General features: G+C 39.9%; 1 protein-coding gene and 1 long non-coding RNA gene across 9 annotated transcripts in view; one reads left to right on the plus strand and one right to left on the minus strand.

Moving 5' to 3' along the window:
- LOC130158710 (uncharacterized) overlaps positions 1-9320 on the minus strand; it is a 56609-nt gene extending 47289 nt beyond the window's left edge. For both annotated transcript variants that reach the window (XR_008825463.1, XR_008825464.1), the window contains exons 1-2: positions 8213-9320; positions 4788-4865 (exon numbers count right to left, since the gene is read on the minus strand). This is a non-coding gene — a long non-coding RNA (uncharacterized LOC130158710). The remainder of the gene's footprint in view (positions 1-4787; positions 4866-8212) is intronic.
- A 2713-nt stretch (positions 9321-12033) lies between these two features.
- The window catches only part of C14H8orf48 (chromosome 14 C8orf48 homolog), a 114275-nt gene continuing 105305 nt past the window's right edge, over positions 12034-21003 (plus strand). For all 7 annotated transcript variants that reach the window (XM_056359256.1, XM_056359263.1, XM_056359260.1 and 4 more), the window contains exons 1-3: positions 12034-12283; positions 14498-14620; positions 19592-19824. In XM_056359256.1, the coding sequence (XP_056215231.1) occupies positions 12034-12283; positions 14498-14620; positions 19592-19824 (606 nt within the window). The remainder of the gene's footprint in view (positions 12284-14497; positions 14621-19591; positions 19825-21003) is intronic.

The following is a 21003-nucleotide window of genomic DNA, read 5'->3' on the forward strand; positions in this document are numbered from 1 at the left end:
TTAAGCTCTTAAATTATTTCCATCTGTACACCAAGTAGGAAGCCTTCACAGTAAGTTGGCAAAAATACTGATTTTAAAACAAAAAGGTAAGGTTGAGTTATCGCTGGAAATTGTTAGCATTGCTCAAGAGAGCCAGCAAATTCTGCATTTGTCTTCAAAACCGGCACTGAGCAGGCAGCAGCTCTGCCAGCCCTCACTGCCTGCAGCCTCCTGCCAGGGGGCTTCACCCCACTGTTGTCCTTCGCCTTTAGGGAGCAAACCAGCCCTGTCACACCATGGCTCCTCTGCAGAAATTCCCTGTCAGGAGGCCAGGTAGTGGTTGCCTCTGTAGAGCAAGCCAGGTAGGATGCTTTGCTGTTCTTCACAGAAAATTCTGCAATGGCCTGCCTCTTGTAGCCATCGGGTCAGCAGTGACACTCCTTCCATCCAGTCACCACAATGGTTTCCCAATTCACGGCATAAATCAATCACATGCATCTGCCTAGTAGTAACTACGCTCGCACTTCCAACTTGTTTAACTGCTTTAACTGAACCTTTATTGCAGTACAATGATTTTAGATTAATACTATTATAAACAGGAGTTGAATGAGCAACCAAACCAGAAGGGGCCTATACCCTGCACTGGTGTTTCACTATCACACGCAGCTGTAGCAAGTGCTGCTATGGAAAGCCAGAAAACGGGACAGGTATGCTTCGGTTCTTGTGATTGTTAAATACATAGGGCAAGAAATGTTAAGAAGAAAAAAATTCAGGGCCAAGTTGTCTGGGCTGTATGAAAAGTTTATTTGTAAAAAGGTTGTGACGATTGTTAAAAACATAAGGTATGAAATGTTAAGAAGAAAAAAAAAAAGGGGAGGAATTGTAGAGGAATGAAGGCAGGTTAATTAACATTGATAATATATAGCTGTGGGCCAGCTTCAGGGGCGGTGGGTTGGCTGATGGGGATAATGTGCAGCTGTGGCTGGCTCCTGCTAAGTAGTTATATAGCTGTAAGGGAAGAGAATAAAGTTTAAGTAACAGCCTAGCTTTTTAAAGCTTCTGTAACTCCTGGAGTTATACCAGCCTAGGTCAGTGTCACCTTATCTAGCCATTTTTTTGGGTTTAGACACAAGCCTGCTCTTGTGCTTAATGTTCCCTGATGCTGGAAAGGACCAACAGGACAGTAAGACCCTAAGGACAAGCAATTTTATTCAGCCAGAGTACATTTAAAAACACGTAACAGCTTCTGTTACATGCTAACGGTGCCACAGTTTCACTGTCTCATCTTACTCTGTCAACTTGGTGGCTGAATTATGGTTTTAATATCTTAAGCCTCTACTCTGACTATGATTAGTTGTTGTTTTTTCTGATCTGCACTTTAGAGTAATACATTGTTAGATACTTTATCTGGTTATAACAGAGCATTGCGAAAAGAAAATCTGTTTGCTGTTGTGAGTTATGTATCTCTATGGCCATACATGATCTAAACATGTTCAGAATCTGTGAATTTTTCAGAACATGAGTACAAGTTCCTGATAAAAAAGAAATACATCTTTAAGCTTCATTTTTTTGATTAAAACCGGCAGCACATTTCAGCATTAATACTTTTCCCAGTTTACATATTTTCATCACAACCTCCATTCAAAATGCAGCTTCCATCCATTCTTTACAATCATTCTGCTTTAAATATTTAACGATAAATGTACAAATTACAATATTGGATCAATGTGGCCTTTATTTCACAAGCCATTCCCAAGGGACTACATGCATGCAAACACCTTAACCCATAAATAAGTATGCAGCTGATCAGTCTATGTAATTATCCATAGCTGAGAGAAGACTATAAATGTACTTTACTTTTCAAAATTCAGGAACAATCTAGCAGAGTTTTTTAAGTTGAGCTATCACAGGAGTCAGCAGGTGTTCTATGAATGAAGAATTTGAAAGCTCAGGGTTTCGGCTGTAAGTGTTCCTCAGTTTGAAGAATTTATAAAGGTAAATAGGTGCACGGAGTAATAATGGAAAATTCCATTTAATACAGGACAAAAGAAGGGCGGATGCAGATATATTCTTAATGAAGGGAACAAAGCTTGACAAGGAGCTGACAGACTAGCCAGTACCTTCAGGTTTTCGGGGTAGGTAACTTTCCCAAGCTGAATCAATCTATGGACTGTGCAAATCACAGGGGCACAAAAACCTGCCTTCCACCAAATCAAGTTAAACACTTCTCCCACCACACCTATTCAGACTTGATATGCCCCAGCTTCTTTCCTGTATGTCTAATTTGTTCCACAGAACTGCCAGGTAGCCCCAGTCTCTTCCTTCACGAGCATTTTGATAACAAACAGAGGGTTACACTGATTCAGGAGGCTCGTTTGCTAGCAGGATGGGATTTTCAAGCAAAGGTTTCCAGGCTCTGAAGTCCACAATTCAAAATGCACTGCTATGTGAAGATACCTAATCAAATTCTAATCTAGCTGGGGAGAGCTAAATTCTTAGAAGTTTTAAACTTCTAAGGAAAATAACTAAGCTACAAGTTTTTATAGCTCTCCAGCTTAAGTATAATTTTTGAAAGCATACAAAGTTGAGGTAACTGAAATAGAATGATACTTTAATGATGCTTTGCCCATTAGGTTATTAAAGAGATCAGTCAATTTGTTTCACTTGCTTTTAATTATCTTCTGTGGAGTCATTCTGGTTTTATACTGGTGTAAACACATCACATCCCATGCTGTTTAATTTCCTTAAAGATTTTGTTTGCCTGTTTCTAATTTTATGAGGACTTTAACTTCCAGGTGTTTAAATCAGCAATGAAAGAAAAAGATGATCATCTTACACTGCAATAGAATCAATCCAAACTATATTTTAACTTTATGAGTGTTCGTTTTCTTATATCAGCAATTCCCAGTCAGCAGTCTCAGGCAAGATAGCCTGACACTTTTAACCATATAAATACCATGATTTTGAAATAACTGTAGGCTTCTGCTTGTTATTGCTTAAGATTCAACAGAGGATGCATTGTAAATGGGCCTTCAAGGAAACCAATTCTATTATTGCTGCTAGCTGGGGCAATGACAACCATCCTGAAAGTAAAATTACTGCCATTAAATCAAGAAACTAATTAGAATCAGATCATCAAGTTCATTTTCTGCTGGAAACTTGGTCTACCGGCATGGGGTAGAATGATTTACTCAAGAGTACATATCAGAGCTGAGCCAATCCTATTGGGTTAGTGTATTTCTGATATTCAAGCTGACTGAAAGCAGCTCAGCAGTTCAAGAAGGTTCACAGGCACTTGTGGTAGCTAGATCTGGGCTAGCAACTCTCACGAAGAAGGAGGTTGGGAACATGCAGATTTGGAAATCTGGTTCATGCCTGTGCATGGAGTCAAAAGGAATCAGACTCTAATCTTCCTCCATAATCGCAAGTGTACATGGAGCCTTCAGATGACTGCATCAAAACCAAAGGCACTACTTTTGCTTTTCCCACCCTTTTTCATTATTGAGATCCCTCCATCCCTAAACTCTGACAGTAAAGATCAACATGGTATCATATGGAAAGGATTACAGTTTGACTATGCTCAAGCTTCTAAAATAAAGAGAAAATCTCTCTAGTTCACATAACAAGATATTAACTGCATTTGGCAATATTTGTGAGATACTTGCTGAAAATCCTCTTTCATACACAGGCACTGGAAATCCCCTGCACACGTCGTTTAACTTGTCTGCCAAACTCAATGTCAGCTTCCTGCTGTCTATCTTCTCCCTCTGTAGGTGGTTCAGCTACTCAGAAGGTGCATAATTATTTCATGAATATCCTTCAGTAAGCTTATTAAACTTGGGAAAAAAGCATAGGACTTTTAAAGTTCTGATCTCATACATACTTGAGAATGCTGTGATATGGTGATTCACTCAAAATGATAACCAATTAGACAACTTTTCATTATCAAAAGATAATAATGAAAAAGATAATGAATAAGAGGATGTATCTTGTCATAGAAAGAAGTGCTGCAGTTAGAATTCAGGAGTCTTGGTTGTCATTCTCTCTGACCTTAAAGGAGTCATGTACTCTTTAAGCCTTTGACTTCCCACCTATAACGTGGCAACACTAATACTAAGACATTTTGCATGTCTTTTGAGAGCAATTAAATGTTTTGAATGTTCTTCAAAATTATATGAGTCAGTGCAAAATGTGTTCCCACATGTATACTTAATTGGTTTTTAACAACATTTTAGGCATATGCGTGCCTATGTGTCTAATATGAACTCTCACTCAGCCTGTAGTAATTGGAGACCAAAGAAAAAACACCAAAATTTACATCTATGAGGTCCAATCTATTAATGGGACTTCAGAGTTATCAATTCTACAATTGTGATTTCTTTATAACCAACACACACTGAAGGGAATGATAAATTTACTTAATAGCTGCAGCATTATTGAACACACAGTCTAGTGGAACTTTCCACAAAGCACCGAGTGGTTTGCCTGATCGCTTCCAGCTACCTATCCCACAGGAGTTGGAAACATCAGCCATGTTTCAAGGAAGCTGCTGGTAAGAATATAATAGCTTAACCAATACAATGAAAATCACTATTTAAGATTATGGAGGCTGTATTTATTGAGAAGGTCTGTCTTAGACTAGGATACTAAAGTCCTCAAACATCTGCACACACATACATACACAGTTAAGTGGCAGAAACTGGTTGCTCAAGTTGAGATTTTCGTCCAGTTTCTGAGTTCTCAAACAGTCCCAGAAAAGGAAGACAGAAGTTGTTTCTCCAAAAATACAATCACCTGAAACAACTCACCTTACCAATAAGGAAATGCTCCGAGCATCATTGATGTTCCTTCTTCCAGGCCACAACATTTCTCAGAAATAAGCCTGCCTTCAGAGGAGATTACAAAGATGTCAAAATGGTGTTCTCTGAACGAACTACAAAATCACTCCACCTTCTCCAGTAGAAATAATATTCCACCAATAAAAGAATTAGAAAAACAGAAAAAGCCTTGGCTAATATGACTTACAGCACATGTAGGACATTTCAATACAGCAACGACTAATATCACAAAAGCTGGTGAAAGAACAAATAAACACTGTGTTTTTACAATAGATGGATATATGATGGGTTAAACAGTGTGTCAATATGAAAAGCTGCAATTTCTAAATTAAGGCATTTTCTGAACTATCAAAACAATTTATCACTTTGAAGCAAATTCTGAAAGATTCCCAAGAGAGTCAACCTATTAGTGAAGAAAACTGATTAATATGTCTACTATCGATCTGTTGAAAGTGTATGATGACTTTGCCTTTTCCTTTGAAAGCTCTCCCCACAGCAACACACTGGGAATTCATCAGGATGGTCCACAAGGAAATCATTAAGCAAAAATTATAAAAGGAGAGAATAAAATGAAGAAAATCTCAAACATTTACTCTATGGGTTTCCCAGCTCTCTTCTTTCACAGGAATTCATGTCATGTTCAGGAAAAAAACCCCAACCCATCCATCTAAGGGAATGCTTTGTTCCTCCGAAGCACAATGATAAACCACTGGCCTCAAATACCCAACTATTTAAAGGATCTTCTTGAACGCACCTACAATAACTAACTCTGAATGGGGAAAAATTAAAATGAACTGATGCAAACATGTATACAAGGATGCAGGCTGAGTTTAAAAAACACCACCTTTGTGCACCTCTGAAAGCAAGAGGATCTTGCATTGGAACTTTCTTATGCTCAAGTTGCTGTTGTAAGCAGCACTGAATCTATTCAGATACAAAAAGATCAAGACTATTGTGAAAGATGTGATTTAGAGATTCAGTCCCATCCCATCTTAGGTTTAGGATCAGCAGACAGACAATTCCAAGTGAAGTACTCTGAGAAATCAAGAGTGGATCTAATTCTTAACTCTCCTCCACTACAAGTTTTACTTCCTCTGAAAGAAATTACTTTCAAACGCCTGGTCAGTCTCCTCTGCTCTTCAGACAGCACTTCCCACAGCTGTGTCCCTTCTCCAACAGGTCTTTATGTCTCTGTTGAAGAGCTCAGATGCTTCCGCAGAAATGGAAATACATATGTACATACATATATGAATAGATATTTCATAATGCTGGCTAATGGAACTTTATTGCATTTTCAGATGTTTTCCCACAAGGTTATTGCAATTTCTTGCTACTGTAAGGAGAAAGGACTCACAAGGAAATCCGCAATCTATGCATGCAGTTTGCATTGAAATGCACCCAAAAATGGCAAGGTAAATGTTTGCTATTTACCACCACGTTAGGACACGCAGTGAGTAACAATATTTGTCCAGCTGAAAGCGCAAAGCAACATTAGGAAGACAGTTACGATACCCGGAATTTAGCCTATGCACTGAGGCTAATACCAAGCCTTGGAATGCAGCTTTGTGATCACAAGTGGTAATTTCTGTTTTGTGTCTCATCCTAAGGACAACCTTTCCTCACGTTACGCTGGGGAAGGCATAAAACACTCTCCAGCATCTCACAGAAGCAACACATTGTACAAAAGCTTGGCATAAAAAGACACTTGTCATGCTCTTCACAAAGGATCTTTACTAGATATTTCTCCCCCGGGTGGTTACCAAGTCTGGCCAAGACAAAAGCATACCTGCCTGCAGAGATGCTACTGTGACCAAGGACAAGATAGTAAGAGACAGTCTGCATCTTTTTTTCACAAAAGATTTTTAGTCTTCTTTTCCACACCATGAAGCCTAGTGAAAATGCAGCTAATTGTGGTTTCCTACTACCAACCATAGCATAATTAAGAATGGCTACCTATAAATATAGGTTTACAATTTTTTCTGTCTGAAACTTAGTGGACAGTTTTAACATTTAATTTGTATGCACACTTCTGATCTGCCATGGACACCAGCCAGTCTCCAGCAACTTTAAGCAAAGATCAATCCATTTCCTAATTAGAGATGTGAATTAATGGAAACTGAAATGACCATTTTAAATACAGCAGGCCCTAAATGATGACTTCCTGAGATGCTGCATGCCCTAGAGCATTTTCTTTGTAATATTTTCAAACTATCCACTCTCATCAGTGATTTATGGTGTCTAGGTGCTGCCTGGCAGTACTTTGAATGTCTGTGCTGATAAAGAAAACCTTATTGTATCTTAAACTGTCAACAAATGCTTTGAAATTTCCTAAGAGTTCTTGCATTTGTCCTTCATATTTCCAGAGTTAAAAAAGCCAACCTCAAACTACCTGCCTTTCATATAGAATAATGCTTATGAGCATCTCATTAATGAGTCACATTAACTTTCTCCACCATCAGAATATGCGTAATTCCATTGGCCTCACACCATAATTCTCCAACTGGATACTGAATCTCGTTGTGACAGCCCAATTAGTTCTGCTGGCAACATTAATGAGATTATGATTATTTGAGAAACATACCTAGCAAGTATGAATTCTTATGCAGCCCTCTGGTTAAAAGGGATATTACAACTTTAATAGAAGGAGACATCAAAAAGCACTTACCCACACAAAGGAATTCAACAATTGTGTTTAAATTTAATTTAACATATGATAAAGAGACGAGCTGGAGTAAAAGCCTGTCACTGCTTCTCACATAATATTATTTATGGCTCTGTATAGGACCAACTCCATGACATTAGCAGATGGAAATCGTAATACCTTCTGACACAACTGGGTTGAGCCATCTATTATCACCCACAAATCCTTTAAAAACAAATCCTGGTTCAAATAATTATGCTGTTCAATATATTAACTTCCCAACAAGAGGAACCACAGTGATAAAATGACCTGGTTTAGGGAAGACCAGTGAAAAGAATGATCTGTATCCCAGGCTTCAAATCAAAAGCCTTTAATATTAGGATCACACTCTCCACTGAATAAATGTCAGAGAAATAAACTTGATAGAACAATATATTTTCCATGGTTTAAAATTATGAATTTTAAAAAGGATCAAGAACATGGAACTACAAAGTCTTTAACCTCTAGGGAATAAATTCAAATACCAACCAGGTCAGCAATAATCTAATGTCAGCTGTTACCACTAAAAAAAATGGACAATGATATATAATGAAGAATCAAGCTGCCAGGGAGGTATTTAGTGGGAACTGTGAGGATCTGCGTTACTCTTAGTTATTCTGTGCATCTTGATTAGAATTTTAAAGAAAAGGTAATGCTTCTCCCAACCCTATTTCACCACCGTTTATAACCCAGAGCATGAAAACTGTCAGCTTACCTCTTAGATTCTTCCAGATACTGATCTTATTCAGCTTGGGTGCTTGCTAGCTTGTTTGCAACATTACTTTCCTGAGAAAGAAAATATAACAGTTGATGAAAGGTGAATCTTTGGGTTGGAGAGGTTTAGTACACAATGCAGATTTTGCTGATCTACCTAGCATATAGTTCCTTAATCACATTTTCCTCCCTCTGTAGTTTTGACAGCCTAAGTCTCATTGGTATTCAGCTGACTCCCACCTCCAGCAGTATGGATAACTGCCCCTTCCATTTGCAGTGGCACACCTGACCACTACTATAATCTGTATGGATGGCAAATGTAAAAGAAATGTTAGTCACATCTAAATTATTTTAATTTTTTTGAAGCAAGCTAGATGAAAAGGGCCAGCGCCAAGCACTCCACTGTCTGCAGAAAGCAGTGAACAACCGAATCCGAGAACATTTGAATATGTGCTCAGACCTGTTTACATCCTTTTGCTTTACACTCCACTGCACCAATGCATTTATTTACTCTTCTGCAACACTGCGGATCTATCTCATTATGCTGGCCAAAGTTTCTTTATATGATAGGTATAGCTGCAGCACAGAGTTGTCTCTTTCAAGGGAAACACCATCCACGTAAGCTGCTAACACCCCATGCTGCACTGCATCAAACAGGAGGGAAGCCAAGAGCTGTGTCCTAGAGCTCTCAGTGGAGGTGAGACCTTGGCCAGTTGGTCCAAACACCATGCGAGGTGCTTGTCAGGATACAGCCCCCCGTGACTTACCCGTGGCAGACATGCACCACACTATGCACCCCAGAACCAAAGAATAAGCTTTTCTTGATAAAAATAACGACTTCACTGAAAGAAAAAGAGTGAAAACCTGAAATAGCAACATTAAAGATATGTGTGTACATATAAATATATACATGTGTACATATATGTATACAGAAGAACCGGTTTTATCCACAATGTAACCTGTTGAAACTAGACCTCAGGCTACAGGTGGATCTCACCCCCTAAAACACAGGCTGCTTGCACCTTACCCCCGTGGCAGGGTCCGCCCCAGGGCCGCAGCCCCCGCCATGGCGCCCCCCCGGGGCACCCCCCCCACGGCCCGCGCCACCCCGCCCGTGCCCGGCCCCCACGCCCGGCGGCAGCGGGGCCCGGCCCGCCAGAGCTTTAACCAAGGGCTCCCTCGGCCCCTGGCTGCATCTGAGGCCGATGGCGGCCGTTGCCCCTCAGGACCCCCCGCAGCGCCGCTAGGCCCCGGCAGAGCCCCATCGGCCCTCGGTGCCCGCAGCCCGGGCGGGGCGGAGCCGCAGCCGAGGGCAGCCGGGCCTCCCGCCCCCGTGCCTCAGGCGGAGCCGGCGAGAGGGCGCCGGGCCCGGGCTGCCCGCGCTGCTCCCCTCGGCCCAGCCGGGGTGAGCCGGGGCCGCCAGCGGGGTCGGCCCCGCGCCCCCCCGGCCCCTCCGTGCTGCGGTTGGCAGCGCAGCGCCCTGGGCGGCTGGCCGTGCCGAAGCGGGTCGGGGCCGGGGCCGGCTCTCGGTAAGGAGCCCCGCTGCGAGGAGAGGCGGGCGCCCCGGGGCCGGCGGGAGGGCGCAGCTCCGGGCGGGAGCGGAGCGCGGCGGGGCAGGGCTGCCCGCCACAGCCCGGACCGCGGCTGAGGGGACGGCGGCGCTGGCGGGCGCGGTCCTGCCACCAGGCCCCGGGGCTGGCGGGAGGGCCCGGGGCGGGCCGTGTGGTAAAAGGTAGCCTCAAGGCCAGGTTCGCGGTAGGGTTTTCTAAAAAGACATTTGTCAGTGGAAGCGTGTGTTAAATCGGTTTGAAAAATGCGGTTTTTAGCCTGGAGTGTGAAATGAAAGAAACCCAACACACCACAAACAACCCAGCCCCCCACCTGTGTTGCCTCTGGGTTTTAACTTGAAGGTGCACGGAGGAGAGTATCTTAATTGGCAGTAATTTGGAGGAAGTGACGGTTTTTCACGAGTGGGCTGTGTTACATCTGTGCCTCCTGAGAGGGGGGAGCCTCGTTCCCTCAGGTGCCTCCCGAGCTCAGTGACATGTCGCAAGCTCAGTGAATGTCGTGGCAGCCCCTTCTGCCGCGCCAAGGGTTTGTCACCGTGTCGGTAGGACAGAGCCATCCTTAGCAAAGCGATTGGAACTGTTTTGTGGCTTCTCTTTTTCAGAACCCTTACTGAAGCACTAAGCTCGCTTTCTGCCAGTCTGTGAAGGTGGGTATTACCTCAGCCTTGTGAGGAACAAAAGCTGTATGATAGCAGATGGGGCTTTAAAGTTGTCTGTAAAAATGTTTTATTTGCTCTTTATAAGTATACTTAATGCTTCCAAGTTATTTATCTGCTGGTGTTGTAACAAATACCTATTTTTCAATGTGAAAATGAGCTAGTATCGGTCATATCTGATATTATGAAGCCTTTCTAGTTCAGCCAGTCTTGTTACTTGCTGAAATTCATCTCGCTCCGCAACCATCCCCGTGCTGTTTATGCAGCTGTGACTCCTTAGGCAGGCTGGAACACTGACTCTCTTCTTGAATTTCCTGTTTTCTTCAGTAGACCTGATCCTAATAACCAATCTCCAGCCTGAATCAGTGGTGAATAATGAACAAAAGAGTTACTTAATGTTTATTAATCTTTAAAATTTAGGTCAGAACAGTTCTTTAATTTTTGGGACCGTGTTAAAACAAAAAGGAAACTTTTGGATCTAGAAATTTGGCGCAACAGATGAGTTTTGGAAGTCTAGCCTTGGGAATGATGTCCTGAATTTGTTGAAGGGGCACAGGGTCTTTACACAGCAGGCAGAAAGACTTTGGCAGCAATATGGCATGTAAAACAGGCAGCATAGCATATTCAGTAGGGAAGTGGCCAAACTCAGCACCTTTAAAACGAAGCTGCCCAAACCCCGGTAACAAACACCAGTGGCATATCTGAGTTTCAGGCATGACAAGAAGTGCCTTTGTCTACCTGCTGTTAGCACGCTGGGGTTCCCATGCTTCTCATGAAGCAGCCATGGCTGACTGCTGCAAGCATCTTTCCGGAGGGATGTTGCCCATACATTTACTGTCCTTAGTTTCTGAGGGTAGGGAAGACATTGAAGCAAAATTATTCAGGACAAAGTTATTTAGGTCCTTAAATTCAAAGGAAGAAGGGGTATCACATCATTCTAATTAAAAAAAAAAAAAGGATAAAATAAGTAAGAACAAAGATTTAAAATAAATCAGTTACATGATAGGGAATTACCTTAGGTCTGTTTTGTTCCTGGAGCTTGAATCTAGGGAACTTTATTTCTCTTTTTCACATTGAGAGTGTGATCCCTCATTCGAGAGCATCAGCTGGCTTATGTTTTCATCTTAATGAAAGGCTATGTTTTCGTCTTAATTATCTAGATAAAATCTAAACAGAACAAGGTTTGCATTTCTGAGTGGCAAAAGGCTTAATAATTAGGAAAAACTGGTGTTTTCAGGGTTTTTTTTTTTTGTTTTCATGAATGATTTTATCCAAGTGTTACTGTAATTCACTACAAATGTGAAAGGGACACTGCTCAGAATTCATTGCTAGTGGTCAATGGTAATTGTTATTGAAGGCTTACCCAGCAGATCTGCATGTGCACTACTTTGATCAGCAGTAGTGCTTTGAAGGGTGTTGCCTTGATGTAGGGTGCTGATTAGGTAGTTATTTCATTCACCTGTTGTGGAGGCTAAATTGGGTGTGAACTGAGCTGTAGTAGTCCTCCATATGTCCCCCATTGCTATAAGTAATCCAGTCATTCTTCCTGTATAAATGTATTTGTTACATGCTGTTGTTTTTATTTGCCGTGCTGCACCATGACAACTGCCTCGGCAGATAGCTCTGGTAGCTACACAAAGAGGCCAATGGAATTGAGCAGAAGTTACAGCAGCTCTGGTTTGGACTATGCAGAAGATACCTTTGAGTCCTTCAGCGAGGAGGAAGAAGCCTGCAGGCAGTGGGAAAGCAAACCATCTGAATCGTATTGTTCCACAGAAGATTTAGAGGGGTCTGCTGTGTCAGATACGTTGGACAGCGTGTTGAGGTTAGCAGGCCAAAATCATGCAGGTATGCGGAGCTTACCATGTGCGAGACCTACCTTTCACATCTTTAAATCAGTGCAGCAGAGACTTGAATCAGCAAAAATAAAACCGTAAGATTTGCGTACAGTGTTCTTGCTGTGCAAAGTATGCTGACTAGATCTGTGTTATGTGCTCTGTGGATCTGCTGATAACTACATGCAGAAGGGTATGATTTGGTCGTGGAAACCCTTCCTTAGTGATCTTGTGATGCTGAAATTCTGTTGGCACGGTAAAAAAAAAAAATAATCTGCAAGATATCTTGACTGAGTTACCATGTATAAAAAGTAGTCAGGCTGTAAAATAATTTTTCCAAGGGCACAGGGAAAGTTTCAGGACCTGAAATCTTAAAAGAGGGCTAGGTAGTATCTTAAGGCTGTATCAGATGAGTGATAAAGAAGCAGACAGCAGGACATAAGCTAACTCTCTTAATGTCATGTTAGGTTTTCTTTTGTCTTTGTGGGTTTCTCTGTCATTCTCATACATTCTCCTTTTCTCCAAGTTTAGTCTGGCAAGTATTGTGAGTACTTGAAGAGATGAATATTTCTGTAAAATCTCTTTTTAATTTGGGAGCTTGTCAGCATATACAAACGTTATAGCCTTAAAGATTACCTATGGTACTTTTAATATATTTTTAAAAGTAGTGTAGATTTAAAATATATTTTAATGTTTACTAGCTGTTACTCTTGTAATCTGATTCTACTCAGTTCAACTTGATCAGCTGGCATATACCAATATATAATTAGCCTTGTCTACACTTTAAAATTGGGAAGCTGTTTCTTTTCCTACTATAGACAAGTCCACTAGAGATGTACCTCCTGTCCCTCATCTATCTAACATGTTCATGTGGGTGGTTGTTGGTTGTTTTTTTTTCACTCTGCAGTAATATTGTTAAGAATCCTTTAAAAATACTGTTTAGGCATGAAATCCCAACAATACTGGACAAAATTTGCCATCAAATATACATGAAGTAAACCCTGTTTATTGTAGCACAGAATATAGCATTAGGTATCAGTGCTTCAGAAATCTGAATAAAGGATGATCATTGCCTTGGCGTCAATTTATGCTACATTGATACAATTGAACATCGTCTAATGGATTTAACAGTTTTGCTTTTCTACAGTTTATAGGTTTTAATAAACCATTTGCTTCTGGGGTATAACAGGGTTTTTTAAATTATTGCATGTCTAACCATTGAAATCATTATTTCTGGTGTCAAGGAGTGCATGCTAGGAGGAATCCTTGCTGTGTGCGTAGAGGTTTTTTTAATAAGTATTACCACTTTTTATCTTTACAAGGTTAATGTTTCATAAAATTATGGAGTCTTCTGAATACTACTAGGGAATATTTCATAGAAAAATATTTTGGGAAATTGATTGCTTTCTATGGTATATATCTTACAGAGAACAGCATATATATATAATAAAAGCTATAGAAAACCTGTCATGCTGGTGTCCCCGTAGGGACACACAATTTCCTTGTATAAACCCACTGAATTTGCTGTTGGTATCCTGAAAACAAAGTAGAGAGGTCAGGTGTTTCCTGAGTGTCCTCGGTATTTGGAAGTAGGACCATGCTGTATGCATCTTGCTGTCAGTGGCAGTGACTTTTCAGGCCTCTTAAGTCTTCTGTCTTTTTGCATTTATTTGCTTTCCTGTCTTTGGTGTTTCCTTAGCTTCTGCAGAACTGGACTTGTACTGGAACAAGCTGGAGAACAGGGAGCTGATACGGATGTTTTATTGCCCCTGTCCCACATGATTTTTCACTTGGATCAGTACCTTGCGACAGTTCAGCTGAGCTCCTGAGGGTATTTGTACTGCCACAGATGAAGACCCTGTGCAAGGCTGAAAATAAGTGATGGGGCTCCATGAGGGAGGACATAGATTGAGGTTAAGTTAGCATTACAGATAAAATTGAATGTGACAACAAGCTGTAAGCAGGTGTTTGTTTTTCTCAGTGCATCCTATATTGTTGTTCAGTAGCGTGATTAGAAATGAGCAAGATGAGAACTTTGTGGGACAGAAGCTTGCTCAGCGTTTCACCCCAAAGTCACTGATACCTGTGTAGTCCTGTGGTTTGGGGTTTCTTTTCCCTCGACAGGGAAAACTGTCACTTTTGAACGGATTATTTGCCTCCTGCTTTGTTTTTCTGCAGTCCTGCTTTCTTTACAATGTATGTTCAAAGCTACCTTTTTTCATTGCAGATGAACATTCTGAAGTAGCGGATTCTGCAGCTACGGAAGGAGGTGTCATGGGAAAATGGATTGATCTAAAAAACAAAGAAGCTGGCATTAAGCAAGACAAATTTATCATCAAAACTCATGCTGGTGAGTTCAGTAACTTCAGTAGAGGTAATAATTCTTGTTCCTTTTGAAAGGAGGTGTAAACTTTTAACTAGACTTAAATTTTATATACAAGCTGTTAAAGTTAAGCCAGGTAATTAGCCTGGCTTAATGAACCAGGTAATTAAGTATGCAGTTCCTCTCTTATGCTTTCTCAGAAGGCAGTTTGGCTCCCATAGCGCACATGGCTCTGATGCTTCTGACATAGTGACATTATCCTAGTGATACATTATGACAAGATCTGGATAAATACATTAAAAAACTGTATCCATATTTTAAATTTAACTGTAATCATGAAAATTTTACTGGACTGTTTAGTTTTTCTCTTTTTCTCTTCAGCTGTACAGGTACTAGGTGTGTGATTGGTTGGGGTTTTTTTCCCCTCCAAAATAAACAGACTTCAGAATTTATTGTGTGAAATGTTTTCCCCCTCCCCTTGTTAATGCGTTGTGTTAATTATGGAATTACTTGTTTGCCATGTTTTAGTTCCTTTCCCAAGCTGAGGGAGGCAGCAGGACACCAATTTTGGCAAGAACAATGGAGCAGCTTTAACCAACACAATGATGTGTAGTGGATGGAGGAGGAGAGGGAAAGGGAGGAAGGAAGGTTGCTGTTTGCATATACTGGTTATGCAAGCAACGGTGAGAGCAGATGGTGGGATCCAAGTCCTGCTTAAGTCGTTCTAAAAAGTGGGTCAGAGATACTATTTTTAATTTTAAAAAAGAGCAAGAAAGCTGTAGTTGAGCAAAAAATAATTGAAGCAGAAGGGGAATCTTCCTGTCTGTGTGTACATGAAAAGTGAACTAACTCAGAAGTTTTGTAGGTCACCTGTAAGACATTAACCTGGGAGATCCTCCTGCCTAGTTACTTTATGGCATTGTATTTGCATACAAACATCCTCAAACCGTCCATAAAACATGGGAAAACATGACCTAGGATCATTTTTAGGCTATTCTTGGTTGTATAGCTCATTCACAACAGTGGTGAGTCAATGTTATGAGTTTCTGACTCATCTTCAGCATTTATCCTTCTATTACTGGCTTTCCAAGACTGCCGCGTAGTCAAGTGAGAAGACAGTTAATGTAGATCATCTCATCTGTAGTAGGGAGGCTTCTTCTGGCAAGCTCCTCTGAGATAATCTTCCTAAAATATATCAGAATCTTGTGACCACTTGATTCATAGAGAAATTGAAAAGGACCTGATGGAGTTCAGATTCATTGAATGAATGATAAACAACAGTATAACACTGAGGAAGTCTTCCATCTCTACAGAGCTTTCCCTTGAAAGTTACACTTGGGAAGATTTTATTCTCTTAATCTCAGACTTTTATAGTTCTGCACAAGGGAACATTCTGCCTTTGGTGTATGGACTTTGATGGGCGAGGAGAGTCAGCGTGGTCACTCGGTCTTGAGTAGCCAGTTCCATTTCATTAGCTTGTGCTGATATATAGGGTGATGCGTTGTGTTTTGCCTGCCTCTCCTGTTGCTTCTCATCTTAGCTGCTAAGTGCTTTTCAGGTACGCTGTTACAGTGCTTCCAACCACTATCAACATGAAGATCACAAAATAAAGTTCAGTTTGTTTATATCAGTTTTGTTTTACCTGCAGGAGTTCTTCAAACAATGTGTTTGTTGATCAGACTGTCAGCATGTTAATCTGAACTGCTGTGCTCAGCTGTACAAACAATTTAGATAATAATGAAAATGTTATCTTGAGATGCAGGGTTAAAATCTTTCTGAAAAGTAGTTATCAGTTACTGCCTCTTACAGTTCTCTCCTTTAACTGTTCTATATTTTTTCTTCTTAAAGTAGAGTATTAATAAGCGTAACAACAACAAAATGCCTGCCTATTTTCCTATTAAATCAAAGTTAGGCATCAAAGGAAAAGGAAAGTCAATATAGGTTTTCTTTATTTTTCTTCCTTCATTCATATGGATTCAAAAGGTCATACTTTAAAGATGTAGTTGCATACAGAAAGCAAAATCTATGTAGGTTACTTGGTTATAAACCACACAGCAGGGTTTAGCATATAGACATGGAGAGTAGCTTATCTCTGTTGGTACACCGAGGGCTTCTGTAATCAGAGCAGCTTCTTAGTCCAGTTTATTATGCTTTACTTTTTAAGTATTCTGTGGTTTGTGACCTTACTGCTGTATGATACGTGGCTCTGACTTGATGACTGTTTTGGTGTCTGGTTTTGCTGTTCTTGTCCCCTGTTCCTGCCTTATTCCTCTCCAATGAAGAGGATGTGGAATGCGGGATTCGGGGCAGCAAGCATCAGCTAGATGTACTTCTGGAACAGTAATTGGCACTAGGAGGGATTCACTGTAGACAGACATGCAGTGGCATTTAAATCTGCCACCACAAGCACAAGATTGAGCATTCGAGCATGTCTAGTTCAAAGATGGAAGGGAGGGAATATGTGAAAATCACAAGAAATAAAACCAATCACCAAATTGGGTGCTTAGACCCTCTTGTATGCACCTCTCTCCTTTCAGCTGAAGGACAGGTGAACCACATGTACCTAGAAGAAAATCTGAAAGTGTAAATAGTCCTTGTGCAGTTAAAGGCTGAGTATTCAGAACTCAACTGTGTGCTGACTTTTGCCATAATTTTTTGCTCTTGTTTCAGTAAAATTATAGTCCTCGATAATTTTTTTCCTTCTGAGCTTATTTTGTTAAACATGGATTGATGTTAAACAATAACTTTTTGAAATTGGTCATGCTGTCAGGTTTAAAAATTGCTGTTCTCTTTGCTGGTGTTTCTTCTAATATCTGTAGGTGCAAATGAGCGGGTATATGGCACCACACAATTAGTGCAATATTAGAAACCGAATCTTAATTAAAATCCACTTCTATATATCAGGAGAAACTTAAGTGAATTAGACTGATATTAAATTGTTACAAAACGTTCAGCAAACCCCTTGTGTTTTACTTACTAAGTTGAGTACTCAACTTGGTATATGTCAATGCTTTATTCTGTGGGTTTTTTCCTCCCTACAATAGTAACTTTTAAATCTTTTTATTCATTCTGTGTCCAGTATAAATGAATATGCCACTGTTTTTGTTAGTGTGATTAAACCCAGTAGTGGCACATGATTTTCACTGTTTTATAGGGATTCTACACTGCAATTGTAAGGAAAATGACCTGATGACTGAAATGGTGGTTTCAACTCAAATGTTTATAATCCTACCCAAGAAATTTTTTTGGTTAAATTGCATTTTAAATTAATGTTAATTCTTATTCATCTGTCTATAAACTATCACTATGTCTTTTTCTTTAGCCAATTTGATACATCATCTTTTAGGGGAGGAACAAATTGCTTTACAACACTTGATTCTGAACTGTGGTAGTTGCCCTTAAATCACATTGTTTCCTTGTTGTCCGTAAAGCAAAGCTCACGGATTCCTGCTTTGCTTAGTCTTAACTAGAGGTCCACTTACCCTTTATACACATCAACTGCATTTCTGAAGGGATAATCACTTTCCTTTCAAAATTCCACAGTTCTATCTTGTGTACGTGAGACTAAATTAACTGTAACAGATTTAGGCAGAGTTTTACATTCATGTTGTTCAGTGTTTTAAGGATTTGTGTTGTGGTTATGCCAAGATACCCCACAGGACTGGAATGCCAGTATACTAGTTTTCAGATAATGCACCCTGCAATATGTAGTACTTGTCTAAAAAAAGTAAAACTGAATCACTGAAAATGAGTGAAACTGACAATATGGATGGATTTTTTTTCCCCAATTATATAATCGTACATTTGAGCTAAATGGGCAGTATAATTTGTTTCTGAATACATTGAGTTAAAACAAACTGACCATACCTTACCTCTGTAGTTATTACCAGTTGTCTGGCTAATTTTTAGCTGTCAGAGTGGAGTCCTGAGAAGGGAACGCTGTGTTAGCATTAGCTATATGCAGGGGTATTTGCAAGACTTCTAGTAATGCTTTCTGTAATACTTTGTCTTCTCATTTTTTCTTCAATTACACACATTAAAGTGTTTATTTGAGGTTCAGTAGTTGCATAAAAGTAAAATCCATGTAATAAAGACAGAGAGGTACTCTACCCTGTGTAAGTAGTTGAAAACAGTGGTCTCTTAAGGCTGCATAGTACCACACAGCATCATTACATGTTGATGCTCATGAAATACTGTATTGATTGGCTGTGTTTAAGCCTGTGGAAAATCTCCCGCTAAGCAGTGAATGAACTTGTAAATCCATCCTTACCTGCCCATCTGAAGTATAATCGCTCAGTTTTTATTTATTATTACATGCCATTGGGAAGGATAAGAGAAGATGAAAGGGTGAAAGATACTGTTTAAACAAGGTCATATAAAGAATTTAGGAAATTATTATTGATGCTTTAGAGATAAGTATTTTCTAATATAATTGTATTTCTAAAAAAAAAAAAAAAAAAAAAAAGCCGAACCATAGGTTGTAGAATATATGTGAGGTGTTTTCCAAAGTTACTTTAATAGACACTGCTTGTAATTTTTCAGTGTCTTCTGAGTTGCTCCTTAGAGTTACTAGATAAGTAGCTCTTTTAAAATGTTAATTCATTGTAGTTTGGCAAGTTGCAGTTTCAGGTAGGAAGAAGCTAAGTCTGTATTAGGCAGTCATTGAAACTCAGTTTGTTTAATGTTATAGCATTTAAGTACTTGATTTAGTAATATATTTGTGCTGTATCATTAAGTAATCTAATTCTTTAGGGTTCTTAGCCCCTCCCCTCTTTGGAGATTATTAATATCAATGTTTATTGTGCAAGTTCCTACAATTATGATCCAGATTTTTATTTAAATTCTGCACTGTTTTATTACAGTCATTGCCTCTAGACTTGACATTGGGGTTTTTTTTTAATTAGATAATACAAGGTCACAGAGGTGGAAGACCACTAATTCTTCTCTTTGCCTGATACAGTAATTGACACTTTTGTTTTATTGATTTATGCCTGACAGAAATTACTGAATTATTAGATGGAGAACTGGATGCTTTCCGGGCTTTTTGCACCATTAAGATAAGTAAGATGCGACAGCAGCTGATCTCTAGGCAGGCAACTGGTGGCAAGTCAAGAAAGCTGCAGCACAGATTCACAGGAAAGAAACGGGAGACAAATGATTTGAACTGCATTGTTCCTGATGAGCTGATGAACAGAATCCGCCTGAAAAATATCAGAGAGACTGTTAAACAGGTACTGAAAGGGAGAAAAAAATTGTATGTTTTGCCTGTGCTGTTGGGAGAACCACTGAATAAAAAAGCTGTAATATGAGGCTCAAATCAGGCAGACCTTGCTGATGCCATGCTCAGGCCTCTGAAAGGGATTTTTGCTTGGTATTTCAAGATACACCTTTCTAATTTTTTGGTTTTTTATTAGACATTACTGCAGAACTGTTGCTATTAAATAATCTGATCATTATAAAGTATTGTCTGGTGATTTAAAAAAAAAAATGTTTTGTGTGATTGAGTGAGGCTGCGATGGTCAGTTATTGCAGACCACGGTAAGCCCTGAATCAACTGAAGAAGAAGTCTTGTTTTCTGGTTACATTTGCAACTGCTGTTTATAGAAATGTCCTGCATATTATTTGATCATGGGGTCTTTGTGACTCCAGTATTAAAAGTATTCCAAAGGCAAAACCTCCCCCTGCTCCCAGATTTTTTAGACGTTTGGTAATATTAAGAATTAAAGCACATCCAACAGTATCTTGATGGCATCAGTTCCCTTACTAAGAAGCATCTGTATCGTCTTTTCACAATTCAAAGTGTTTTTCTTTTTCACCAGCTCAGTGTGTTTTTCCCCACAATAGGACAGGCATTCTGACACAGCCCTTGCCTTCAGCTCTGCATCTGAGAGTCTCAAGGCTGGGATTTTTTTGGCCAGTGATACTCGCATCCTTGCTTTGTGCTTGCATCTGGATTTGAATATGCGGTTACATGGATTTGAGTACTGACCATTACCTACAGATGCCTTCGCCCATAAATCTGGGCCTTGGCAAATGTCTATGCGTGGTTTGAAATTGGTACAGAATGTCTGCATCTCTGTATTTCTGATAAAAAATGAGCTTTGAATAGTCATTTATTTTGTTTTCTCTCTATCGCTTTTGCTGGCTTTCATTTATTGCCGTATAGCATAGTAAAAGTGATAGCATATTCATCTGCAAAGCCTGCGCCAGGTGAGCAGGGAGCAATACTTTTAAAGTCAGTTCTGGCATGATGATTATTTCAGGCTTCCAGTTCATTTAAATTGTTTTAAAATTTCAGCAGTCTGTATTCTGTCATCATGTTAATGTTAACCAACCCACCATCCAAATTTTGTAGAATTTTTACTGCGTCTTACAGTGTGGTAATAAGTTGTTTTTTTTTAAGAAAAGTA

The sequence above is a fragment of the Falco biarmicus genome, chromosome 14 (assembly GCF_023638135.1).
Source record: "Falco biarmicus isolate bFalBia1 chromosome 14, bFalBia1.pri, whole genome shotgun sequence".
Taxonomy (NCBI): Eukaryota; Metazoa; Chordata; class Aves; order Falconiformes; family Falconidae; genus Falco; species Falco biarmicus.